Below are 27,742 nucleotides of genomic sequence, written 5' to 3' on the forward strand. Positions count from 1 at the left end.
TTGTTTCAGAAATTAAATAGGAGGGCCAGCTGTTTTTGTAGGAGTATTAAAAAAAAAAAAAAATATATATATATATATATATATATATATATATATATATATGAGAATCATCAGTAAAAGATAAAACTGGTTTGTGTGTTTAAAATTACAACATATTTGTTATAGAAAAAGGTTGATAATTCAAGAAGCATAAATAATCTCCTAGTCTTCCCAACCCAGATGAAAGTGCTCCCAATATTTTATTAATATAATTATACTAATATTAAGAATTCTTACTCCCAATGTATTAAATAAGGTCCTTTCTTGACACTTCTCTCTCCTTGTGATTTATATCAGTCACTATCCAAGTCATGTTGATTTTATTACCAAATATATATCTCATATCTATCCACTTTAATTTCTCATCCTGGCTACTTGCCTAGACTGTTGCAACAACTTCATAACTGGTTATTTGGGTTCCACACTTAACCACTTTTAACCCATTTCCCTTCAGAATGATTTTTTTTTTAATGAAAATTGAATTATGCAATTTCTTTTCTGAAACTCTGTTTGCTGAACTCAGAAAAGTCCAGATTCTGGATTCTTAGGTTGGTCCTTAAGACCTGGCCTTATCATCTTACTCATTCTACTACCTTTATACATTATAGGCTTTTATAAAAATTCTTTGAACCCACCAGTTTCTTTCCTGTGTCACATTGTTTTCCATGTTTCCTGCATCAGAAATGCAGGTCCCTTCCCTCTATGTTTACTCTTTGCTCCAAGTTTGTGCATTCTGTGGGCCACATGAACATGCCCTCTAAGCTTGTCTCATCTTTCAGTTTTTGTTTGAATGTCACTTCCTCATAGTCTTTCTGTAAACAAAGTCAGCTATTGTCTCTAGTGGTTCTTTGTTCTTCAGAGTACTTAGCACAGTTTATAAGTATATATTTTTATGTTTAATTCTGTCTTGTATACTAGATTGTCAAATCTGCAAGAGTGTAAGGATTGTCTTTTGTTCATCATTGCATATCCCGTGCATAGCATGGCACATGACATAGAGCATTCAGTAAGCTATTGAATGGATTTTGAAGCTAATTTTGAGACTTCTCTATATCATGAACTATTTATTCAATATATGTTCCGAAAACTTTGTGCCATGGTGATGAAATTATGTTTCTGCATATTTTTGTTTTGATATTAAATGTCTTTGCAGTTTCTACTATCTCCTCTCTGCAGGCAATGTACTAAGAGTAGTCAGAGCCAACATTGCTTCTGTGTGTGTGTGTAGGTTGGATCCCAGAGACTGTGGAGGAATGGAAGCTTCTCCTACATCTTGTACAGAAGAAGAGTTCAAGTCCAGTCCCCCAGGAGTCACTAAATGGGAACCTCAATGATGGGCCTTCTCCCATCAACACAGAGAATGTGGCACTCCTGTTAGCTAAGGCCATGGGTCCAGATCCAGCATGGTCATTGCTACAGGAGTGTGGTCTGGCCCTTGAGTTGTCAGAGAAATTTACCAGAACCTGTGATATCCTGAGGATTGCTGAGAAAAGGCAGAGGTAATGCCAGTTTATCATGCCTTTCCATGGTGCTTGGAGAATGTACAATGGAGAATGTACAACACCCCCCCTCCCCCGATTTTTAGAGGTAGATGAGATTGTAGAGATCATCTAGTCCTGACCCCTCACTAACAGATGGGGAGACTGAGATTGATTTGGTAGTTAAAGTGATTAAGGGAAGAAACTAAAGTAGAATTTCATTCATGATCATAACCAAGACACTATTTGGATTAATATGAGTACCCAAATATGATGTATACTCAATTCTCTAAGAATATTGTAGGGGTGTGGCCCATTTGTAGAGCACTTGCCTACTATGCTTGAGGCTCTCAGTTTGATCCCCAGCCACCAGCACCACAAAAAGATAATTCTACCTTTTTTTTTTAACTACCTCCTCTAAGTAACATTGTATAGTACAGGTTGAATTATCATATTTCAAATGCTTGGGACCAGAAATATTTCAGGTTTCAGAATTTTTTTGGATTTTGGAATATTTGCATAGACTTTACAGGTTGAGCATCTCTAATCCAAAAATCCCAAAGCAGAAATGTTCCAAAATTCAAACCTTCTTTAAAGTTTTGGGGTTTTGGGGGGTGGAGGGAGTAGAACTGGGCATTGGGGCATTGAACCCAGGGGCACTCTGCCACTGAGCTATATCCCCAACCCTTTTTAAAATTTTATTTTGATACAGGGTCTTGCTAAGTTGCCCAGAGTTGCTTTGAATTTTCAGTCCTCCTGCCTTAGTCTACTAAGTACTAGGACTACAAGCATGAGCCACTATGCCCAGCAAAAGTTTGGGAATTCTGGATTAGAGATACTCAACTGTATTTTCTTTCTGTGACTGGTTTATTTCACTTAACATAATGTTCTCAAGGTTCTTCTTAGTTGTTGTATGTTAACAGAATTTTCTGACTTTTTAAGGTTGAATAATACTTCATTGTGCGTATATACCACATTTTGTTTATCCATTTATCTGTTGTAAGACATTTGGGTTGCTTCTACTTTCTCTTTGTATAGTGCTACAATGAACATGGGTGCACAAATATCCCTCCTACACCTTGCTTTCGTTTCTTGTGGGTGAATATCCAGAAATGGAATTTCCATACTATTTTCCATAGTGGCTATACTATTTATATTTTTTACTAACAATGCATAATGGTTCAAATTTCTCCATGTCCCAGTTAACTCTATTTTCTGTTTTTTTTTTTTTTTTTTTTTTAATAGTAGCTAACCTAGTGGATGTGAGGTAATAGTAATATGTCATTTTGGTTTTGATTTGCATTTCTATATTGATTAGTGATGTTGGGCATCTTTTCATATGCTTATTGGCCATTTGTATAACATCTTTGGAGAAGTAACTATTTAAGCCCTTTGCCCATTTTTAAATCAGGTTGTTTTTTCTTTTTGTTGTTGTAGGTATTCTCCCATATTCTGGATGTTAACCCTTATTGGATATGATTTGCAAATATTTTCTCCCATTCCATAGGTTGCCTTTCGCTCTTGATTTTAATCTCTTGTCTTTTGACTCACTGGGTCAATCAACTTTTATAGGTTTTAATGTTTTCTGTAGAGAATGATCAACTGTAGCTAAATGTGCTTGTTTCTTTTCTTTGGGATTTCAGAGCCTTGATACAAAGCATGCTTGAAAAATGTGATCGGTTTCTCTGGTCTCAGCAGCCCTAATGGAAGAAGATTTGGCAGGATGTCATCACATTTTTGGGAAAAACAACAATAACAACAATGAATCATGATCCTGAACCTTTGGAAAGGCATGAACTGAAACCCTGCCAGCCTTGTCAGGGTTAGTTGTCAGTGTCTGTATTCTTGGCATTTGTGGCTCTGTAACCTCAGCATTCCTCAACCAATGTTGGATTTTGAAATGAATCTGGATTTTGAAAGGAATCCTTGTTTTCTGGATTCAGAATGTGAATGTTCACAGCTGTGCAGTATTCATTCTAAACTAAAATATATTTGCTTCTCACTAGTGGATTGGGGGAAATTTTTTTCTAGTGTGGCTCCTATGTTGGGAGCAGAAGTTTTTTGTCACATGGAGATGGATGATGTTATTACCTGGAATTGAATTCTTTTTTATTTTCACTGGGACAGTCTAGAAACTACTGAAATAGGACATAAGATAATGAGTTGACATATAAAACAAATGAAATACTGAAGATTCAAATTAGATATTTAAAAAATCTCCCAAATGTAAAATTGAGTTAATATAAAGTATTTTTCCCAGTATTTATTTGACATTTTCTAACATGAACATATATGTAGTTGACTAATTCATTACTGGAAACATGTTGTCTCTAATTTTTTCCTAAACAGAGAAGCCCAAGAGAATCATGCACCTTTCAAAATTATTTTTAAAAAGCCATAAGAGAAACTTGAGTACTATTAAAGACGCAGCAAGTGCTTGTATTATTTAAGCTATGTAACTAGATTGTCATTTGTTAGACTGTTGTACATTTACATAGTATATATTACATTACCAATAAATGTAAAAGCTGATGCAAGTTTTCATTTTAACAGAATGTTGACATGAGGTCTATTTTTGAGCCATACGCACGAAAATGTGGAGAATAAAGTGCTAGATACATTGAATGTCCATTCCTTTTTTTCTCACTTATAACAGAGAACACAGATACACATTGCTGTAGTATATACACATGACACCTGAACATGATGCAGCAGGTGGATTGAAGAGTTTGTCAGGGAAAGGAGGCCTTATAGAGTTAGTTGGTTTAGAACTTTGGAAAGTGTGGGAAACCTTCCCACTAGCATCACCTGAGTTCTGGCTTCATTGACTTAAATTGAATGTAAGTCTGTACTGAGGCTTACCCTTAGGAAAGTGAGAGCCCTCCTTTCACTGTCAGTGTTAGTCATTATCATTGCATGACTGAAAGAGGATCCAGAAAAAAATGTAATAACAAGCAGCATAAACTGACACCACTGTGCAATCATTTCCTGACAGCCCTTGTCAATGCATATTACAGCAATCCTTTTACCAGAAGGGTACAGGGAATTTTCTAACATAACAAACACAACTCATATCTCCTAAATTTATCTTCCAAGGCAAACAGGGGAAAAAAATCTTTAGTTAAACATTTAAATTTAAACAGTATGTTTGGTTATTAGGCAGTATTTTCAAATATGATTACATCAATCACTTGCCTAAAATTTCTAAACAGATTGCTTCCTCCCTCACACTCCTTACCAAAACAGAAAAAAACAAAACAAAACAAAACAAAACCCTAGACTGTAATTCTTGGGTGCTTCACTTTCATTTTTGTTTCCAGATTTGACCACTGTTTAACAGCTACAGAGTAGTATAATGGCCAATAGATTGTCTCCCAAGGCAGACTGCCTATGCCTAAACATCTGCTCTTCAACTCAATGACCTTGGGGAAGTTACTTCATTTCTCCTAAGTTTTAGTTTCTCATCTGTAGAATGGGAATGATAGTAGCTCTCATTCAGGGTGATTTGTGGATTAAATAACATGATGGAATGTGAAGTATACAGCATAGTACCTGGCATATGGAATGAGATTTGAGCTACCTATTAGAATTAAATGAGACTAACATGCAGATGGTGTCTGTAATAATGTTAGTCATTTGAAAGGTTTAGAACATCATTTTCTCCTATTAGTGATCAGACAGACCCATAGAAACTGGATTTATATGGATCAGAGAGTGGGAAGACCAAATTGAAATTAATTTTGTTGTATTAAATTTGTCATTACTTTGATCAAGGCTCAAAACCTTGTAGTTATCCTTGCTTCTTCCATCTCCTTTTTTCTCACTTCTAATTAATAGGTAAATCTTTTCAATTTTGTGTCGATGGTGTTTTCCATTAGTCATTTTTCCCATTCTCTTTCGCCACCAATACACATTCTCATTCCTTCCTGCCTAGACCATTGAGGCTGGCTCCAGTGACCTTTAAAGGTCATCCTCAGGGATTGCTGCCAATTAATCAAGCATGTTAAAAGGTAGGTGACCATGGGTGGTCACAGAAGCTTATTAAGACAAAGGTCAGGGATCCTGCCCAGATCTGGAATCTGGGGGTCTGCAAACTAGTCTAACCTCCCTCAACTTGTCACCCACCCCATATTCCTAGATTTAGAATCAGCATTTTCCTAGTTTATAGTAAATGAAGGCCCCTGAGAAAGAGTGATTGTTTTGGTCTCCTGGGAAGTTAATTGCAGATCCACTGCCAGAATCCTTTTCCTCTTGAGGCACAGCCTTGGTCTTGCCACTTCCCAATTAGAAACTTTTGGCAGTTCCCCTCTGTTTTCAGAATAAAGCCCAAACTCTTGGACTCCACATTCTATGACATTGTTACCAAACTCTTTTTTTCAGTTTCAGAACCCAAATTTTCCCTCATCCTTAGTCCTCTGATACTTGGGTGCTTTCTGCACATTGCCTCTCTGGTTGTGTTCCTGCTCAAGACTGACAATCCCCTAACTGAAATTCTATTAGGGTTTTGTCCCTTCAGGCTTTGTCCCTTCATGGCATGTGGCAGAAAAGTTTCCTCCCCTCATGTCAGGAGAAGTAGCTTTAGATTGAGGTCACAGCTCAAACCAACCTTCCCATCCTTTGTTTAGTAGAAATCAGATACTACTAAATTTTATGGATAACTAGGCAGAACAGCACAATTCAGCACTACTGTGCTGATGAGGAGCCTGTGGTTTCCTGTCAATCTTGGTCCAGTGGAACAAATAGGAATGGAAGAAAGGCCTGGAAAAAATGCCCACTGAGAGCACTAATCTCCAGGATATATAAAGAACTAAAAAAATTTAACACCAAAAAACAAAAACAAAACAAACCAAATAACCCAATCAATAAACGGCAAAGGAACTGAACAGGCAGTTAATAGAAAAAGAAATACAAGTCATCAACAAATACATGAAAAATGCTCAACATCTCTAGCAATTAGAGAAATGCAAATTAAAACTACACTGAGATTTCATTTCACTCCAATTAGAATGATAATTATCAAGAATACAAGTAACAATAAATGTTGGCGAGGATGTGGGAGAAAGGTACACTCATAAATTGCTGGTAGAATTGCAAATTGGTACAACCACTCTGGAAATCAGTATGGAGATTCCTTAGAAAACTTGGAATTCTATATTTTAGAATGTCTTTGTTCTAACCATTTGACCCAGTTATCCCTCTCCTTGGTATATATGCAAAGGACTTAAAATCAGCATACTATAGTGATGTGGTTACATCAATATTCATAGAAGCTCAATTCATAATAGTTAAAATATGGAACCAACCTAGTTGCACTTCAACAGATGAATGGATAAAGAAAATGTGGTATCCATACACAATGGAATAGTAGCCATGAAGAAAAATGAAATTATGGCATTTTCCAGTAAATGGGTGAAACTGGAGATTATCATGCTAAGTGAAATAAGTCAATACCGAAAAAAACCCCCAAAACCCAACGTTCTTTCTGATATGTGAATGCTAACACTAAACAAGGGTAGGGGAGGGAAGAATAGAAGTTGATTGGATTAGACAAGACAGAATGAATCAGACATAATTTTCTATGTTCCTTCATATATGAAGACACAACCAGTGTAACTCCACATCATTCACAATCTCAAGAATGGGAAGTTATACTCCATGTATGTATAATATGTGAAAATGCACTCTACTTTCATGTATAACTAAAGAGAACAACAACAACAAATAACAAAAACAACAACAACAAAAAGCCTGTTTCCATTGATGGACAGATTCACAGTCTCTGGGACTGGAGTCAAAGAAGCTTTTCCTGCTTTTTTGCTAGGAAAGTAATAAAACTTCTTATTCCTTTTCTTCGAAACCATTTTCTCATTATTGGGTTGGCATCAGGAACAAGGACTGAGCTTTCTGTACCACTTAGATGGCATTTTGAGTGGCAAAGCACAGTACAGAGAAATAGAACAACAACTTGGAAGGACCCAAAGGACAGTACAGGGCCGAAGCCCTTGGCAACTGCAGCACTGTTAAGTGTGATGTAAATTTGTGTATTCCGTAAGCATCTACATTTTAGAATATTTTTGTTATAACTGTTTATCCTTTTGCCAACTTGAAGAAGTGAAATAGAGCAAGTCTCAACCCTTGTTCTTTTTTGTGTATATGTCACTGGTCCAGCTGGCTGCCACGGGGACAGACTGTGGAGGAGGCCCTCCTTGGCAAAACACCGGGAGGAACAGTGTTTTAGTCAGCTTTTTCGCTGACCAGACCAAAAGACCTCACAAGAACAATGAGAGGAGTAAAAGTTTATATGGGGCTCACAGTTTCAGAGGTGTCAGTCCATAGACAGCCAGGATCTGAGGTGAGATAGAACATCATGGCAGAAGTGCGTGGCAGAAGAAAACACCTGGGGATATGGCACCAGGAAGCAGAGAGATTCCTCTCACCACAGACTAAATATATACCTCAAGGGACACGCCCAGTGAACCACCAACTCCGGCCACACTCTACCTGCCCACAGTTACCAACCAGTTAATCCCTATCAGGGAATTAATTCACTGATTAATATGCTCATGACCCAATCAATTCACTTCTAAACTTTCTTGCATTTTCTCACACATGAGCTTTTGGGAGACCTGTAATATCTAAATCATAACAGAAAGATGTGTTGTCAGCTTGTCACCACTGAACTCTTCTTGGAAGAGTTTTTCATCTCTTTTAAGCTTCCTCCAATAAACCATGTCTCCCATGTTGTCTCTGGGCATTTTCTTTGGCCCATCTGCCACCTACCCTCTGGCATAGCAGAACTGGGCTATGGACAAGACACCCACAATTCTTTTAACTTTCAGATTCTTTTTTTTTTTTTAGTGAACTGTTTTCCTAAATAAAAATAGCATGTTGTGTAGGGGGCCACCCTGAGCTATCTGAATAGCCTCTCTTCGGCCTTGGAGCCAAGGAGATTTTGGTCTGGTATTGCAAGTCATTTTGTGGCTTATTATGCGAAGTACATGGTGCTCTCAGTCCTTGCTCGACTGGAGAGGCTGCTCTGTAGCTCCAGACTTGGGCACTACCCATTGGGTTTGTACAGGCCCCCTCCTGCCTTATTTGGCAAAAGAACATTCCACTAAAATCCTTTGAAGCCCCCTTGTATAAATATATAAAACACAGGCTCCTCTCTCTTTCTCTCTCTCTCTCTCTCTCTCTCTCTCCTTCCAGTGTGGAAGCAGGAACCTAAAGTCGCAGAGCCATTCCACCCTCGCTTCTCAAAATTATTTCTGTGTCATGTGCTTTTTTTCACTGTATTTCTCAGCCAGCACATTTCACGCAAAGGAAACCCAAATTTCATAACCTATGTGGGACGCAGGAGAGAATAGTCAGAGTAAGGATGTTGCAGACTGCCCCCTGCTGGGAAAGGCTCCTGAAGGAAAGTGCCTTCCTCCTTCCTCTAGGACACACAGGTCAAAGGCCACACAAATCAGCTGACACTTGTTCTGATGTTGTCACTAAGCTTCCCTTTCAGACATGGATTGTTCTAGAAATTTTGTATAAGTCAATGTAAATAGAGTGAGTGAAAATACTTTTTTTTTAAGAGAGAGAGAGAGAGAATTTTAATATTTATTTTTTAGTTTTCGGCGGACACAACATCTTTGTTTGTATGTGGTGCTGAGGATTGAACCCGGGCCGCACACATGCCAGGCTAGCACGCTACTGCTTGAGCCACATCCCCAGCCCAGAGTGAAAGTACTTTGGAGGCATTTCTTAGGATGGACAGAAATTGGTGAATAATTGTATTTGTAGTCTTGCTGAGAAAGGAACAGAAGACCAGGCAGGTGCTGGGGCAGGATTCTAGGGCCAGTCCTATGGCTGTGTTCCCTGATTCCAGACACAGAATACTGAGGACTAAGATGCTGGGAGCAGTGGTAAGGTGACAAACACAGTTGAAAGGGAGTGAGGAGGCCAAGACATGTAAAGGACTGAAAATAGAAACAACACACTCAAGGGGCCTTGGGAGGGAGAGGATCTGATTCTGGAAGGGTGCAGGGGTCTGCCCTGTGTGACGTTCACCCACCACCACCACCACTCACACCCTGGCTCAGCCTTCATGAAAGTGTTCAGACCCTTTGTACCAACAAGGCAGTCCTTGCTGCAAAGAATAACATGCAGTATCAACAAATCCAATCTCTTCTGCATTTATTACACAATTGCTATCACTAGCCTAATTCATACATACTCACACGCATGCCCATGTGCACAAACACACACAATGCATTCCACAAGTCCTCTGGGGGCAGACCTCACATGGAACAAATACTAACTGGGATAATTGTTTTTAAGTGAATTTATAATCTTTTTGGAAAAGAGAACACAGAGTAAGATTGTTTTAGAAAGTTGCTCCTCTCCTCATGTCTGATGGAGAGAGGCGCTTGTGTGTGGCTTCCAGGAAGAAGTTTCTGGTATTTATCCTGAACTTTCCCCACTGGCATCATGGCCAGGGAGGTAGAGACAGGCTTGGTGCCTGGGAGCATCCTTGCACATCATTTTCTGTAGAAACACTGCAAAAGAATATGTACTGGACTCTATAATCATTTTTCTCAATTGTGAGGGCAATATTTAGGTTTGTTGTGCTGGTCAGTGTTGGGTGAGCTGAGGCTGTGGAGAGGCAAGGAGGGAGCCCCCCTGGATTGCTACAGCATTGCAGGAGGTTTGGAGTGAGGGGAGCTCCTGTAGCCAGGACCTTGCTTTCCCAGTCATTGTGTCAGGATGGGTTCTACTGGGCCAGAGCAAGTGTCAGCAGTTAAGCCCCTTTGATTTCATGAGCTATAAAACAGACAGGCTAGCCCCAGCAAACCTCCTGTGTCCTGGAAGGCACCTTACAGCACACTGAGCATACTGGGCTCCCAGCTCTAAGGCACAGAAAACTCCTGCTCTGCTTGCACAATTAGTAAATATTGACAAAACTGGCTTCTGAGTGGGGCAAGGTAGTGCAGGGGACTTTCTAGTTACCCAGCTGAATCCTGGAGGTCCACATGGTGACAATGAGAGTGTTGTATAATAAATTGGCAGTCCATCTGGGAATGTGCCAAGCTCCAAGTCAGGGGAAAGGTGGGAAGAGCTCTTTGCTGTCTTATCCCGAGGTAAGGGGCACAGTGTGTGTTTGTGCACCAGATTCTAGCACGTACCAGCCCAATGGGTAAAGGTGGTGGGATGGAGGGAGGCAGGGACATCAGTGAGTGGCTCCAGGACAGAGAGTACACAACACCACTGTCCAGGCTGGAGATGCTCATGCACTGCTTCCAGGCCATTTAGTCTTGGCATTGGTACTGGACTGGCCAAGGGCTCTGGAACACCTGGAACCTGTTGTAGAGGAGACCACTAGCCTCCTCACAAGTCTGCAGAGGGGAGAATGGAGCATAGATGTGAATGGAGGCTGAAGATGTTCTAAACAGGAGAGTTTCCCACAGAACTCCAAAAATAGGCTTTGTCCACGCTTCACTTGCTCTCTTTCTCCTGACCCACCCCTGTTTCCCTGGCTGGCCCACGTACCACAGTTCATCCCTGACTTTGGGGATCTGTGAGTATAACCAACTATTTTTTTTTCAATGATTCTGTGGGACTTGCCATATCTGAATAATAATAAAACCCATATTGTAAAACAAATCTTATCATTACAATTATTTCAAGCAGAAGAGAGGGCCCAAACTTCTGGTAATTAGGAAGAAATGAAACAAGCACCACCACAACAACCTCCCCACCTACACACATACACCAACAGGGAAAGAGAAGCATGTTGAATCAGGAAGACAGGAGCACTGGTTGAGAGGCAGGTGAGGTACTGGCCCATATGCATTTAAAGAAAGTAAGGTTTGGGAGCTCCTAAGATTGCCATTGGCAATGTGGTGGGTGAGGGAAACAAAACTAAGATACTTCGACCCCTGATGGCTCCCTGCCTGTCTGAGGAATCCCATGTTAAATGTTGAATCAATGGGGAGTGCTGGTGGAAGATGGGAATAGATTTGGGACACACTGTGGCCAGCTGAGCCCCAGGAAACCTCAAGATCCATTCTTCTTTGACTCTGAAATGTTCTCATTGGTCTCAAGGCCCAGTATTCCATACCTTTCTTGAATGTGCTGCATCTAGAGATGAACACATCTGTATGCCAGGAGTGCAGGTGAGCCCAGCAGGGGCTCAATCATCATTTTCCTATTCCCTTTATAAGTGCTGGTGGGCTCAGTTCCCCATACCTGGGAGGAAATTTTGTGAAACTGGAGCTCCTCTCTGCTAGGCCTCAGAAAGGTGGAGGCCCTTGCTTCTGGGGAATGTGCCCATCAGCATCTCATCAGAGATTCAGAATGAGATAATACTTCAAAGATATGTGAGTCTCCAAGAAGGCAATCAGCTTGCATGCAAGGGGAGTTGGAAGGGAAATCACTTGGACCTGAAAGTACTTTTTGTTTATTGAATCACTATGGTGTAAATTGTGTCTCTTAAGTACGGGAACCAGGTAGTTGCAGAATGTTTGGGACACAGAGGGCATAACAAGGACTTTTAATTTGTTAACTAATCATATTGACACAGACTTTCTGGTAAAAGGAAAAATTTGACTTTACTCAATCCTGAATGGTAAATTTTCCATGTTGGATTTTGCTGCTACTACAAATTTTTAAAATTTATTTTAATCCAGGTGGATTGACTTCTGGTAATTGCACAGTTCAAAATGAGAAGAACAAAGTCTCAGTTGGGTGACTAATCCCACAGCCTCTCCCAATGTGAATCACCCTCCAGAAAGACTTTGGGTCTTACTCAATTAATGTTTTAATTCATTGATTGACACATCTCTAGAGGAGGCAGCCTCTAAACACCAGCCCAAATGTTCCATGACAGTTGACCTTGAAGTACACTTACCTTTTGCAAAAATGAAGACAAAATTGAAAATTTATGTTGAATCTTATTTGTTGCCACAGAAAGAGTTCCACACCCCTATTTCAAAAGAAACCAAAATTACTGACTGCTGAGAAAATCAGTGAGCACAGAAAATATAGTCATCAGTCTACTTTATACCATGTGTTAAGCCTGGCTCAGTTAATATTGATAATATGATAACACAGGATAGAAGAATATTACCACTTCATTAGACAGCAAAGAAGAAGAGATTTGTTTTGTTTTGTTTTGTTTTTATGCTGGGGATAGAACTCAGAATGTGCTCATGCCAGACAAGTGCTCTGCTACAGAGGTTTATAGAACTTGCTTTAACAAAACACCACCAATAATGTCTTCTAGTTTTATTGTTTTTTTTTCTTCTCTTAAAATGAGTTTTAACAAATTCATTTAAGAAATATTTATTGTTTGGGGGGGGGGGCTGTGGCTCAGTGGTAGTGCACTTGCCTGGCATGTGTGAGGCACTGAATTCGATTCTCAGCACTGCATATAAATAAATAAAATAAAAGGTCTATCAACAACTAAAAAAATATTAAGAAAAAGCAAAGAAATGGAGTTTGTCTAAGCTGTGTCCTAAGAGTCTTCCTTAAAAAAAAATAAATAAAAGGTATATTTATTGTTTTCATACTAGAACCAGTCACTTTGACACATTTTGCTAGAGACAAATAGGGTTCTTTTATTATTATTATTTAGCTTTAGGTGGACACAATATCTTTATTTTATTTTTATGTGGTACTAAGGATCGAACCCAGTGCCTCACGAATGCCAGGCGAGCGCGCTGCTACTTGAACCATATCCCTAGTCACAAATAGGGTTCTTTATTCATGGACTTTTTTTTTTTTGAAAGAAGAGAGAGAGAGAGGGAGAGAGAGAGAGAGAGAGAGAGAGAGAGAGAGAGAGAGAGAGAGAGAGAGAGAGAATACACACACACACACAAAAAAAAAAAAACCTACTTTAGATCCTGAAACTATAAATGAGGTGAGATAGAAATTGACTAGCTTGCCATTTTATTGGGTAGTCAAGCAAAGCCTCTCTGTTGTGGTGATTTCAACTGAAACCCAAGACAAAAAACCAGGTGCACATCTGGAAGAACAGGGTTCTGGAAGAGGGAACAGCAATTTCGAAGGCCCTGTGCCCAGAAAGATCTTAGCGTGTCCCGGAAGCAAAAAGAATGTTAATTTCTACTATTGATTATGTTAGGGATACATTTGGGAGTGTAAAGACCTACCAGCCCAGGCTTGTCCTAGAGGAGCTCTAAGATAATACCAGGCAGAACTCCACTACAGTGACAGAAGTGTGAGCTCTGTGTAGACCAAAAAAGGGGTTGATTGTCTGGGGTGTGTTTCAGGGAAGATTTCACAAAAGAGAACATGAAAAGCTGCAATTTAAAGTATCAATAGAATCAAGAAGGTGGGGATTGGGGACAGTGAATAATGTAGAGGAGAACTGGGAGCAAAGTCCCACAGCCTGTGTTTCTTTTTTTTTTTTTTCTTAATATTTTTAGCTGTAAATGGACATCTTTATTTATTTTTTTATGTGGTGCTGAGAATTGAACCCAGTGCTTCACACGTGCTAGGCAAGCACTCTACCACTGAGCCACATCCCAGCCCCACACAGCCTGTGTTTCTTATTGGTGGACACCATGTAGAAGAGAGTGAGAGTCCAGAGACTCAGAGGCCAGGTGTGACATCACATTCTGTGCACCATGGGAGCTAAAAAAGGCTCCAGGGTTGAAAACACAGGCTTAAATTTGTGCTTTAGGTGGCTGTCTTATGTCAGTCCTAAGAACCCTATGAACTGGGCATTGTGTCCATTTTTTCAGATGAGTTCAACTCAAGTCTGAGAGAGGCAATGTACCATGCCTGAGGTTCTAGAACCAACCAGAAACTAGACTGAAGAGGGCCTGAGAGAAAACTAGATGCCTATACTTCAAATTGCTTTATGTCTCTTAGCTTAAAGGCACAATGAGTGAAATAGATTATGTAAAGTTGTAAAATAGAGAGATCACACACACAAAAATAGACTTTCAACAAGGCAATCAAAAACACTTCCCGAACATTCCTGCCAGCCTGTCATAGGAAAATCAGAGAAGGAGTCACTTTTTTTTTTTTTTGGAACTGGGGATTTAACCAAGGGACAATTTACCACTGAGCCACATCCCTAGCCCTTTATATTAAAAAAAAATTTGAACAGGGTCTCACTAAATTGCTTAGGGCCTCACTAAGTTGCTGAAGCTGGCTTTGAACTGTGATCCTCGTGTCTCATGTGAGAAATGGAAAATTCTACGGTCCATTTTCAAAATACAGTGTTTAGCCTTAATTGGGACACAAGTTTCAATGATAGCCATTTTAACTAAAGCTTTATCCTTTGCCTTCCCCAATTCTAAGATTAGCCAATTGTGTAGATTGTAATACTGAGCTTCTCTTATCAAAGTAATGGGTAGCACTGTGTTAGGAATAAAAACAGGTAAACTGCTTGCTCAAGTGTGCTTGCTTGCAAGATTTTCCTTGATAGCATGCCCTGGTGCACAAGTAATATTTACCTTGCTGAGTCACTTACAAGTACATGTTTGATTCCTTGTGGCACCCTGGTATTTCTAACAGTCAGTGTACCGAGGGGCTGGAATTACAGGCCTGTGCCATCATGCTTGGCAGGAGTCACTTTTTTTGACATATATTTTATTGTCTGTCTATGCTGAAAACCTTTTTATTTTTCAAAATTATAAAATATTCTTAACGATTTATATGTGAGTAACCTAATGATGCCAAAGGGTGAATGATGTTACATAATATGTGCTGGTTATTTTCAGTGGAATTTACAGAAAACTTAGGAAACATTATTGTGACTTAAAATGATTTCCCATCCCCAAATGAGTTTCATCAGTTCTTAGTTTCATCAGTTCTATACAATTACATAAGAAGTTTTGGATATTGAGCTGTCTATAATTTACTCTTCTTTGTTGCAAATGTTTGATGAGAAAGACAACAAAATATCTGTAAACACAAGGCAGAACTCTTTTGTACTGTGATGGCAGTGGTTCCAGACACCAGGTTGGACTTGGTTGTTGCTTATGGTGGGCTGGGACTGAATCCCACCACCCCATTCCCCCTGATGTCCTCTGCCCTGATTCTTTCTGTTGGGTGAAGTCCAACAGGCTGCAGAGGCATGAAGCCTCTGCCAGAGGAGACACAGGAATAAGTGGCAGAGGAGACGCAGGACTAAGTCCTAGTCTGGCTCAGGATCTCCTGGAGCCCGGAAATTGCAACATGGAAGCTCAATGGGAGGAAGGTGCTCTTCATGAAGGTCAGGGGCTTCAGAGGAAGGGATAAAGTGCAACAGAATTAGGATCTATGTCCTTAATCAAGCCCTCCTACATTCCTGACAATTAGCTTGTTAGGAAGAGGAACAAGAGGGAAGTCTATCCTGTGCTGCCCACTGCAGTGATCCTGGGTGCACTAACAGTATGGCAGCAAGAACTGGGGCGGAAGTCCAAAGAGTTGAGCCATTTTCATCTATTTTAAGGTGGACAGGAAGGGGTCAGGCAATGATGTGAGTAGCTGGAGACTGTTGTTCTTTAGGGAGAATACAATCTTAGGATCTTTGGTGAAACTTTACTTTTTCTTTAATCAAATTTTTGTACACATAAACTTTCCTGTTTATTGATCGGAATCTTACAGGTTTTATCATCAAATAAGTGTGAGATTTCTCTTATATATTTATAATCATTATCCCCCAATTATAAGCCTCATTTTTATGAAGACACAGCCTGGATTTGATGCCCATTTTCTGCCCAACACGTCATGGAGTGGCTATCCCATAGAAGGCACTCACTAACTGGTGCATGAATAGACAAAGTCATGCTCATAGAATAATAGAAGTGAAAAACTCTTACCACCTAGCAATGTGATAACCACAATAACACTGTACTCCAGGTTATTAGTCACATGTTTGTGTAATGCTGTTCTAAACAAACCTACAACACTGCCAGTTACATAAAAGTATTACACCAAAAGTTCTGTATGCATATAATAGTAGATGATGATAATAAATGACTATGTTACTGTTTATGTATTTACTATGTCACACTATTATGGGGGGGGGGTACTGAGGATGAAATTAGAACCCAAGGGCAATTAACCACAGAGCTACCAACCAGACGTTTTTTTTTTTTTCTTTTAATTTTGAGACAGAGTCTCTCTAAGTTTCTTAAGACTTCTCACTAAGTTGCTGACCTTGGCCTTGAACTTGTGATCCTGCTGCCTCAGCCTCCTAAGTCACTGGGATGACAGGCATGAGCCACCAAGCCTGACTCTACCCCACATTTTATTGGTATTTCCTAGTCTACACTATGACTTCTTCTTAGTAAAAGAAAGCCTTGCTGTAGAACACTATGCCCTGTGCTGCCAGCAGCAGTCTCATACATTTGTATCCACTGTGTGTCCTGATGGAGTCAAGAGGCCACATGGACTGACTGACCTTCACTCGAAGATGTCCATTCAACAGCATGATAGCTTCATGCATCAGTCAGAACATATCCCTGCCTTTAAGTGATGCATGATTGAACTTGTGAAATTCTGAAGACCCAGAGTAACATGAGCGCTTCCCACTACCTCGAAACATAGACACCATTTGATGTCCAGCTTCCTAGCTAAAGAATCATGTCTTTGACCAGATATCATCTGCACTTCTCGAGGACGCGGAAACCCCCGCCCCCACATCAGTATGGCAGAGCAGAAGTCACACTGGGTCTGTCTGAGCCCAAGACTTGGCTCTTCACTTCAACACCAAGCTGTTTCCAAGTCCAGGTGGCTGGATTTGAGGATCTTTGCTAGGAGGGAACCCAGTGGCACAGCCTCTACTGGAAAGGTATTGGGGTGTTTAGTAATGGAACTTTGTGGTAGAAGCATGGCAAGACAGCAAGGGGACAATGTTCAGGTGTTGGCTGCCAGAGCTGATATTGCTGTGCCCTATGGCATTCTTCCAATCCAAACCACTCAACCTGGGATTTACCATAATCCACCCCTCCTCTTGTCAAGGGGTTTACAAATTCCAAGAAAGGAACATTTGGGATGTTCTGGAGGCAAAGAACTAGAGTAGGAAGAGCATAAGCCACAGGGCGGAATGTGTCCTGGGTGCTGGTCCCTGAAAGAGTCACTTAGATGCTCTAAAGCTTCCCTTCAGAAAGGGTTTACAGGCAGATTCATCTTTAGCTGTATTTTTTTATTATGTTAGAGGGGATTGAACCCAAGGGCATTCTGCCTCTGAGGTATCCCCCCAGACCTTTTTATTTACAGAGAGGTTCTCAATGAGTTGCCTAGGTTGACCGCTTATTTGTGATGCTCCTGCTTCAGCCTCCTGAGGCTCTGTGATTTCAGGCATATGCCCCAGAGCTCAGCTCATTCATCTTTATGAGTAACAGAAAGTCATTCCTAGGACATGTGCCTATATGACAGAGGAACAAAGTGTTTGTGACTCCATGAGTTCACAGAAAAACGGAGCACCCCTTCCTCGGGGGAGACTCCTCTGTCTAGGTCTCAAAAAGCAGACCTGGCCTAGGAGACCTATTGCATCCACATTTGTAGGCTGTGCTCAGCTCTAAGAGCAAACTTCCTACTCATAGATGCTTCCTGTTGCACACATGTTGGAACCTTAGCTCTTATCTACCTTTCACTCACCATGATTTATCTACCCTCCTCCCAGTGCCCTCCATCTGTCCAGAACTTCTGTGAATAGTAGTATTAGCCCCTCTGGGAGGAGATTTGGAGGGCATCCCCAGGGCTTCATTGTGCAGTCCATGTGGGCCTCTGGGGAGGACCTTCTGCTGGCTCCTAAGAATCTGCCCTCCTTTGCACAGCACCCCACACTCAGCACCAGAGCAAGAAAGAATCCCATCTTCTGTTGCTGGCCCATGTGCTAAGCCACTGTTGCCTTTATCTCTCCCGGCCTGACCTGCTTTCCCTGCACAAAAATAGTTTCTCTCTGGGTCAATCTGCATCCTTCCCTTCCCCTTTTTCCTTCTGGTGAGCTGCAGCCAGAAGACTGTTCTGCCTACTTCATTCACCATTGCAACAACCTAAAACCACCCTATCTCTGTGGATCACACTTTATGTTCATCTTCACCCATGGGGTGCTCCTCTTGCAGTTCCTTTTAAAGTTGAACAGTAGGATCTATGTCCTTTTGGTCCCACTGCTATTTCTCCGTTCTTTACCTCCCCATCTCCCACAGATCCTCTTTGGCCTGTGCTATTTTGAGTCTGTGCCACATTATTTATCACTCTCTTTCCCAATAAAGCAATGTTCTCTGTACAAGTTACCTATAAAACAGGGAAAATTTCAAACACAGATACTATTGAAGACCATTCAAAGTTGCTGACCAGCACCTCCAACATTCTGGCCCAGGAATTTGTTTTCTTAAAACACCCACCAGGGCTGGGGATATGGCTCAGTGGTAGATTTCTTACCTAACATGTATGAGGCCCTGGGTTCAATCCCTAGCATCACAAAAAACAGCAACAAAACTCCCTAGCCGATCCTTCTGGTGTAATTAATACATAAATATTGTAATCCATTCAACTATGTAATCACAAACACAATCTTACATTGTCAGAACCTGGGTAATTGAAAGTAAGTGCATTAGAAACAGATGTTCATTTTACAAGAGTGTGTTCCAAAGTGTGTTCCAAAAAGCATCATCTAGCTCTGAGACAGGATCTTGCTAAGTTGCTTAGGCCTTCATTGGTTGCTAAGGCTGGCTTTGAACTTCCAATTTCTCCTACCTCAGCCTGCCAAGTCACTGGGATTATAGGCATGTATCACCACACTGGCCCATGGATAGACTTTCCAGGGTCAAATAGGGATGGCTGTCACTCAGGTCTTGGAATTTGATACATATAAGATGTAAAGTAAAAAGAAAAGCTTGACATATCTCTCTTTTTTCATATGCTATATATATTATTCAATTAAGAATGTGAGTGTCTAGAAGAAATTAAGAAAATGTGCTATATAGACACATTAGAGTTTTACTCAACAATAAAAAAGAATGAAAACAAGACATTTGCCAGTAAATGGGTGAATGGACCTAGAGATCATCATGGAAAGGGAAATAAGACAGATTCAGAAAATCTAAAGTCTAATGTTTTCTCTCATATGGAGATGCTAGAGGAAAGTAAGGGAACAAAGGAGGGAGATCAGATCTCAGGAGGATAGAGGGAAGATCAGTGGAGTACAGGAAGGATATTGAGGGGGGAGGGAAGAGAAATGGGAAGGGAAGAAAATGCAGAATTAATTTGACAAAATTATTCACAGAGAGGTGCTGGGGTTGTAGCTCAGTGGTAGAGCACTTTCCAAGCATGTGTGGGCCCCTGGGTTCTATTCCCAGCACCACATAAAACTATGTAAACAAAATAAAGGTATTGTGTACATGTACAACAAACATATTTTTTAAAAAATTTACAGAGAATTCCATCTTATGGGTATCTATAAAGCACCAATTAAAAAAAATAAATAGAAGAAAGACTAATGAAGTAGAGAAAGGGAGGAACCAGGAGGCACTGGGGACTGAAATGGAGCAAATTAAATTCCATTCATGTATGATTAGGTCAAAATGAATCCAACTATTATGTGTAACTATAACACACAAAAACATTTTTAAAAAGAGTGTAAGAGTCTGTAAAACTTTTTATGAGTAAAAAATAAGAATATAACTGATGACTAAAGAAGCAGAAGGTTTGAGTGAACGAGTAGCCCTTGCTGCTCCAAGTAGCATCCAGCAAAGGGAAGGGGTAACAATCAATTTCATTTGGTTTCAGGCACAGAATCAGCCTTTCTCTTTAACCCAACTTTAGAGAGTTTTGCAAATGATATTCCTTTATTTAGGCTGAACTACGGTGCTCAGAATTCTCTTTCTAGAATGTTTTCGGGTAAGGTAAGTAATGAGAGGTTTTCTCTTGAGAGCTGGTGACTGTTCACATGCATACATGCCTTAGCCCTGCTGAACTCTTGTGGGAGCCCTGGAACTCATTTCCAGCACCAGCTCCTGCAGAGCAGGGCTTACTAGGCTGAGATTCACAGTGAAAGAGGCCAGATAGTGACACTCCCACCCTGCAAAACCCACAGGGTAATATAGCTCAAAGTGTTCTCCCCAACTTTCACCTGCCTGGATGCTTAACCCTTCTACAATTGGGCTTCCATTTTCCCACTGCAGATTTTACCTCCACAATGAGTTATTATAAGCTTCTTAAATTACACTTTAGCTCCTTACACCCAGAAGCTTTCCTCCCACTATGTGGGTCTCTAGGATTTACATTTTCTAATTCGCTAAATCAGCTGAGCAGGCATTTTCTATGCCTTAGAGGTGAGAGCTTAGATACACCTGAGGTGTGTGGGGCTAGCATGCCAGTTTTGTAGCTCATAGACTTTAAATAGAAACCCAGCAGGACTTAACTGTTGAAGCATCTGCCCTCTGGCCCAGCAGGCCCCTTCCTGAGTCAGTGACTTGGAAAGCAAGATCCTGGCTGCAGGAGCCCCTCTTGCTCCTCACCTCACAGCACACTGGGGCACCATCTTAGTGCTCTTTCCCTGCCCCTCCATCGCCTCATCTCCATTACCTCTTCTCTCTCAGAGCTAAGCTGCTCACCTGACTCATGGTGCTGCCAAATGCAGAGCAAAGCTCTGTTGTGTCTTCAAATTGCACAACTGAGGAAAATGACCCACGGATGAAGAACACCTAGAGTCCAGTAAGATTTCTATTGCAGATTTTTATAGGAAATGACCTGAAGAGACTTTCCAGGAATGCAGGTTGGCTCTCCCTCCCTGCCCATGACCCCAGAGGGGAAGGCTCAGGATAAATAGCAGCCTTCTCTCCCTGTCCTTCAGCGACCAGCAGATCCACTCCACCAGACATCAGGTGATTGTCAAGTGCAAGGAGTGAGTTTTTAAACCCTTACTCTATTTTCTCTTTCCTATCAGGATGTGATTTTCTTTGAACGGAATGATCCCTTACGTTTTTATTTATTTATTTATCTCATGTGTGGTGTGGATTGGGTTTAGGGGACCCATGGAGAATGCATTATAGCCTCCTCTAGAGTGGAAATCTGGTCCCAACTCCCCTATCCTCTGTTGGAGCCACCATGCTATTCTCTCAGACAGACTTGGATTCAGGGCTGATGGGGTCAGAATGAAGGCTTTTGGTACCAAGTGAGTTCCTATTGCCAGATTTCCTAGAGGAACTACTAGGACTATAATGAGAACCAGTAGAAATGAACAACCAGGCTCTCTTAGGATATAAATGTCAAAGGGAAAGGTGCCAGTCTCATATGTGTCTGATTATGCCTCTCTTTCATTTCAGTAACATGAGGCTTCTCACAGGCCTGGTGTTTTGCTCTTTGGTCCTGGCAGTCAGCGGTGGGGTTTTTTCATTCATGAAGGAAGCTGCTCTAGGTAAGCGTGGTGGAGAGATGGCTCTAGAGTTCACATGGTGCACTTTGAAGGACTGGAGCCAGTCTTATGTTGTGCTACCTGTGTGGCAGGATGCCCCAGGTATACTGAGGAGCATTTCTTTAAAGGGACTGAAAAAAGCAGGTGGCAGAGCAGACGTTTCCAATGAGCTATATATGAAGCCAATTTAGCCCAGTTGATGTGTCTGCTCACCACTTCCTAAAATTCCATTGTCCACATTGTCAGGCACACGTGAAATCATCTGGAGTTTAAACCCTGTGGATGCTTGGATTTTCTTTCTCCTCATATAGTCTGAGGAATTGGGCAGGGTTGTGTTCTGGGTGTCAGGACTTTCAGTATCTCCCCAGGTGATCAAAACAGGCCAACCCAGCTGAGAACCATTACACTAGGGTTTCCTCAAGCAACCACAGCATCAGTGCACTTCACTGATCTTGCCCAGAGGCACTCATGTCACAGTGATGTGCATTTAGGGTACAGAAATACATTTTCCTTGGGAGTCAGGGCAGAAGTGCCTCATGTCTGCAGCCCACTCAGGCTTTCCCCTCCTGGATGCCCCCTCCCTCACTGCAATTTCTAATCACATGGAGCTTCATTCTGGAACAGTGGTTCTGGACCTGGTGTAATGTGCTGGCCCAGGGGACATTTTCAATGTGTGGCAATGTCTTTGGTTGTCCCACTGGGCGAATATGCTGCCAACATCTAGTGGCAGACCAGAGCGCTGGTGAACATCCTACAGGACTCAGGGCAGCCCTGAACAACAGAGAACCACGTGACCCAATTTTATCAACAGTGCTGAAGGTGAGGAATCCTGTTTGACAATGACACCTCCCTTCTGTCCTTAAACATAGCACATCTAAGTATGGTGAAACTCACCTCAGCACAGTGGACCACCAAAGACAAACAGGTGTGACCCCTAACAACTCTCACTAGAGTGACTTGCAGAAGCCAGGTAGGAATAGAGACGATTCCACTCAACTCATGATATCTATGGGTGCAAAAATCACAGATGAAATTTTGAATATATTAATTCCTGGATATCCTTTGAAGGTGTTGTCATGATCTTTATGTATACTTGATATCCCTTTTGTCTTTTCTTTTCCAATTCAGGAAGTTGGGATATGTGGAGAGCTATCTGGGACTTGAATGAAGCAAATTTCATAGGTTCACAAAGATACTTCTATGCCCGAGGGAAATATGATGCTGCCCGAAGGGGACCTGGGGGTGCCTGGGCTGCTGAAATGATCAGGTAAGGCAGGTTCCTGGGGATGCCAGGCCTGGGTGAGCAGAGCTTGGCTGGGGATTAGGAGGGAATGAGCCTGGCAGCAGGTTTCTGTGAGGCTTGTCTTCCTCATGTCCTCTCTGCCTAACCCTCCACCATGGTCAGTGCAGGGCCTGGGCCATTGACAGAGCCAGAGATGGCTGAGGTTATGTGTGCCAACTCAGAACTAGAGAAAGGGAGGGCCACAGAGTGATCCCTAACCCTCCCTCCCTGGTGCTGTTCATCCAGGTTCAGGGTGAGGAGCCAGGCTGGGTAGGGCTGTGCCAGGCAAGGGTGGTATCTCAGCCCCTCTTCCTTGATCTTCCTGGGCTCCCCTCAGATCCATCCCCTGGACAGCATAGAATTAGGAGGGTAGCCTGAGGTTTAACAGCCTGCTGAGGAATCTCCTTGCTGCCTTGCTTGATCAGTGATGCCAGAAATAACATTCTGAGATTTTTTGGCCCTGGACTTGAGGACTCAGAGGAAGACCAGGAAGACAACAGAGCGAACAGGAGAGGAGAAGATCCTATTATTTACAGACCTAAAGGGCTTCCTGATAAATACTGAACTTCATCTTCATTTTGTATCAGGAGACTGGCTGTGAGTCCCCAAAGTTTGGGATATGAAATCACTGCATCCTGTGTCCACATAAATATGTGGATGGCCCACAGTCATTGTTCAATAAATACTTAAGAAATGGAAATTCTAGCAAGTGGGTGTTATGTTTTGCTTTGAGAGTGGGATGTTTGGTACAAAGTGGTGAACAATAAACACCAAGAAGATCCAGCCTGGACCTCAGGGTGTAGGGGATGTGATTTCAGTGGTTACACAACACAGACAGATACTGGCACTGAGGCTTCTCAGAATCAGACTCTCTCACTTGTTCAGGCCCCCGTGGTTAGCTGTTGCTATTTCCAGGCCTTTCCATGTCCTGACCACCCCACTCCTGACAACTGTGTCCTGTCACCTTCTCTGCCCCCAGGGCTTTAGTCCTCAGTGGGTCTGCCTTTGGAGACATGGGGCATGGCTATGGGAAGGCTGGCTCTGTTATCCTGCCCCAGATACCACCATCTTGGTTTTCTGCTTAGTTTTTAGCAACATCTGCAAAGCCAATTATTCACCAATTTCTGTTCATTCTATCCAAGAAATACCTTCAGAGCAGTGTCTCCCACTCTATTTCTATTGCCTTATTTCAAGCCTAAATGAAGATGTAAGTGCACACCATTTGTGGTGTTGTATTTGTGAAGAACAGTCATGGTGGAAAATATCTCCTTATCAGTCAGGTCGTGTAGAAGACAAACCAGGCAGAGAGTTGAAATGGGAAATTTTAATACAAGGAATGCTTAATTATCAAGAATAGTTTCCACTATGGATAATAAATCAGGAGGGTATAAACTTTGTATGATCCTCCCTAGAGGCAGACATTTGGTTGTCCTAGGCAAATCTATAGCCCATTACATGGAGAGAATGTTTGTTGGGTGTCACAGTCAAAGCTGAGAAACAGGAACTCTATAGAGATAGCAATGGAACTTGATAGCATGCTGTCCAGGAGCCACTGTGCTCACTGGGAATGTGGGGTGAGGGAGCTATAAACCTGCTCAGAAGCTGTTCTCATGGGAGTAGCAGAAAGCATGCTACTGATCTCTCTGGGAAGTCAGCTGTGGAAGGGATGGATTTCTGGAATGAGTTGTATGTTCTCCACTTCATGTGCTGAAGCCTTTTTCCCAGAGTGTCTGTATTTGGACCTGAACTGATAGTCCTTATGAGTGAAGACAACAAAGATCTTCTCTCTCTCTGAAACCCACAAGGTCACAGTAAGGAGGTACATGTTTGTAAGCCAGGAAGAGCACAGTCACCAGGTGCTCAATTAGCGTGTACCTTCATCTAGAACATCCTGGTGTTCAGAATTTTGAAAAATAAATATCTGTGTGGAAGCCACCTGTGGTACCTTGTTATGGCAGCTCAGGCTAGCAGAAGTGGGGTGCTGTTGAACACACTGAAAATCTAACTGAGGTGCCACAGAAATTGTTGAAACAACCACGTCCTTCAGGTTTCACTAAAACTCCCTGGGCTGAGTGTCACTGGGTGTGGCAGGGGAGGAACCTCACAGGAGCCTGGGAAGCCAAAACAGGGCACAAGGAAGACAGGTCTTCATTTCCCCCTATTCCTCCATTGCCCTCTACTGACAGAGATTAGCATCCTGCACAGCTGGCGAGAGTGAGGTGTTTAGAGGGTCCAGCTCCAGGACCACAGACAGTCAAGGAAATGTGGATATGGGGCTCACAGTAAACAAATTGATTACTGGTCTCCATTTTTGCTTTGAAAGTGGAATGAAGGAAGACTCTTAAGGGTAGGAGATTGATGAGAAAGTGATATTTATAAGCTAAAGTCATTAAATTAGTTGTTAACTTAATTAGTAGGGAAGCTGTTGCTATAGTAAATCCCAAGAGAACTTTCTCATATAGTTCTAATCTGAAAGCACTAGTAGACATGGAGGTAAAGGAGATTTGGGATATTTGAGGGTGGATTTATTTCAGAATAAGACATGGGCAAGATCAACATGACGGTATGGATATTGACACCAGATTGGCTGGTGAGAGCAGTCTCAAGTATTTTAACTTAGGGTTCAGGGAGGGTCAAGTTTGAAGGTGTTAAAAATTGTCAAAAGACAGTAATGCTCAGGACAGCACTGTAGCTCAGTTGTAGAGCGATTGCCGAGCACATGTAAGGCACTGATTTTGATCCTCACCACTACATAAAGATCAATAAATAAAATAAAAGTTTTATGTCCATGTACAAAGAAAAAAGTTTTTTTAAAAGGAGTGTAATGCTGATATGTGGATGTGCATAAGTAGATTATTTGTTGCGGTATTTAAGTAGATTTGGAAGCAGTAGGGCAGTAGCAAAAGAAGGATAAGAGAAAGAATGACTTTTATATCCAAGTAAGGTAAGCTTTTCAATCTTCTGTAGATATGTAAAACTTCCTAATCAGGATATTATTACTAAAAATAATACACAGGAATGAAACTTGGGTACAGAAATTCATTCACCAATTTGTAATGGATCACATTGTCATGGGAGAAGAGGTGTCTCCAGAGTAGGGTCTGAGAAGTTCCCAGAAGGAAGGGGAAATTCAACTCAGGACCAGTGGGGATCGTGGCATGCATAAGGGAATAGCATTTCAGACTGAGCCACAGACAAAGGCATAGACAGGTTTACTTAGGAAGTAGGTGCACACTCAAGGGAGAATGTGGGCTATCTCAGGAGGGAGAAGTCCGTGCTTGGGTTGGGAAGGGACCAGTCTGGAGATAGAGCCAAGGTGGAGCTGCATAATTTTGCACCACTTTTCCCAGTACTTGTGTATTTCCTTCATTTTACAAGGGAGCAGGCCAAGGGCAAGTTGCTCAAGGTGTACACCTCTCCTTTCTGCATCTCAATGGCTCATTGGCATTTCCTTTAAAATTTGGTATATATCTCTCTATCCTAAATTCCTAACTCAACATCATTTGACTTCTTAGAATTTGTAACCTAAAAATATATCAGAGTTTAATCCAAAGAAGAAAGTACTTGTTTACTCAAGAATTTATGATTTATATTGTCACCCTTTATCCTTACGCTTGAATATACGGAAACACTTTTTTTTTTTTTGTTTTCACATATTTTTAAGAGCTATCATGTGGAAAATGCCAAGTTGATCTTATTTTATTATATACTAACTAAGTTTTTTTGCTTCCAAAACTCTTTTTATTAGTGACCTTGTTTGTTTGCTTATTTCCTATTTTGTGTTGGTGGGGATCCAACTCAGGGCTTCATGCATGCTAGGAAGCACTCTATCACTGAACCACATCTCCAGCCCCTGTTAATGACTTTATTTTGTTCAAGGAGTACTAAGTTTTTCATTAGTATGTGGTTGCAAAGCCTGTATGTAATCCCAGCGGGTCAGGAGGCTGAGACAGGAAGATCGCACCTTCAAAGCCAGCCTCAGCAAAAGTGAGATGCTAAGCAACTCAGTGAGAACCTGTCTCTAAATAAAATACAAAATAAGGCTGGGGATGTGACTCAATGATTGAGTGCCCCTGAGTTCAATCCCCAGTACCCCCGGAACTACAAAAAGACTATGCATGGCCTTTGGAGCTTGTTCTTAGTATCTACCATTGGAGTCTCCATTTGTTAGAAGTCCTGAGAAAAGTTGGATTCAGCAAAATAGACTGAAAAGGAACAGCTATTGGGGAAGGAGGACTGGAGAATGTGGAGTTCCAAAATCAGTGTCAGTAGTATCTGAGAGGCTGTGAAGTTGACCCTTGCCTAAGCAATGTGGAGTGGTTGCTGATCTTGTTAATGTGGTTGCAGAGGAAGAGTGGCCTGAGGCCTAGTGAAACAGGTGTAGAGAGAATGGCAGGGGAGGACATGGGACTCCTGAACACCCCACACATCAACTGAAACACCCATACAGACAAGGAGACAGTTGAGACAGGTGGTGGGCAACACAATTTGTAAAAATCATCAACAGTGTTTTTGGAAGCAAAAACTAACAGGTAAAGGAAATAACAGAAAATGAACCTCAACTACTTCTAAAAAAGGAGA

General features: G+C 41.5%; 2 protein-coding genes across 7 annotated transcripts in view; both read left to right on the forward strand.

Annotated features, from left to right (window-relative positions):
* Positions 1-4,142, forward strand: part of Hps5 (HPS5 biogenesis of lysosomal organelles complex 2 subunit 2) — a 39,584-nt gene extending 35,442 nt beyond the window's left edge. For all 5 annotated transcript variants that reach the window (XM_046438239.2, XM_058576961.1, XM_046438238.2 and 2 more), the window contains 2 exons: positions 1,268-1,538; positions 3,161-4,142. In XM_046438239.2, coding sequence (XP_046294195.1) covers positions 1,268-1,538; positions 3,161-3,221 — 332 coding nt within the window. In that variant the 3' untranslated portion in view covers positions 3,222-4,142. The remainder of the gene's footprint in view (positions 1-1,267; positions 1,539-3,160) is intronic.
* Positions 4,143-21,307: 17,165 nt separating this feature from the next.
* Positions 21,308-23,866, forward strand: LOC124088479 (serum amyloid A-1 protein). Of its 2 annotated transcripts, none has more exons than XM_046438124.2 (4): positions 21,308-21,349; positions 21,791-21,882; positions 23,008-23,146; positions 23,587-23,866. In XM_046438124.2, exons 2-4 carry the CDS (start codon positions 21,795-21,797, stop codon positions 23,723-23,725), a joined length of 366 nt encoding a protein of 121 aa, XP_046294080.1. In that variant the 5' UTR covers positions 21,308-21,349; positions 21,791-21,794; the 3' UTR covers positions 23,726-23,866. The 2 variants fall into 2 exon arrangements, with proteins under 2 accessions (XP_046294080.1, XP_046294079.1); XM_046438123.2 differs by having other exon boundaries at positions 21,330-21,369.
* The last annotated feature ends 3,876 nt before the right edge of the window (positions 23,867-27,742 follow it).

Source organism: Marmota monax, unplaced genomic scaffold (genome assembly GCF_021218885.2).
Source record: "Marmota monax isolate L192 unplaced genomic scaffold, Marmota_monax_Labrador192_F-V1.1 WCK01_AAM20220418_F8-fsc00061, whole genome shotgun sequence".
Taxonomy (NCBI): Eukaryota; Metazoa; Chordata; class Mammalia; order Rodentia; family Sciuridae; genus Marmota; species Marmota monax.

What these genes read in the sequence shown, in the direction of transcription:
- LOC124088479 (XM_046438124.2), top strand. Translation starts at nt 21,795, where the DNA reads ATGAGGCTTCTCACAGGCCTGGTGTTTTGCTCTTTGGTCCTGGCAGTC. An exon ending in CATGAAGGAAGCTGCTCTAG is followed by an intron (nt 21,883 to 23,007) that starts GTAAGCGTGGTG and finishes TTTCCAATTCAG; the next exon opens with GAAGTTGGGATATGTGGAGA. An exon ending in TGGGCTGCTGAAATGATCAG is followed by an intron (nt 23,147 to 23,586) that starts GTAAGGCAGGTT and finishes TTGCTTGATCAG; the next exon opens with TGATGCCAGAAATAACATTC.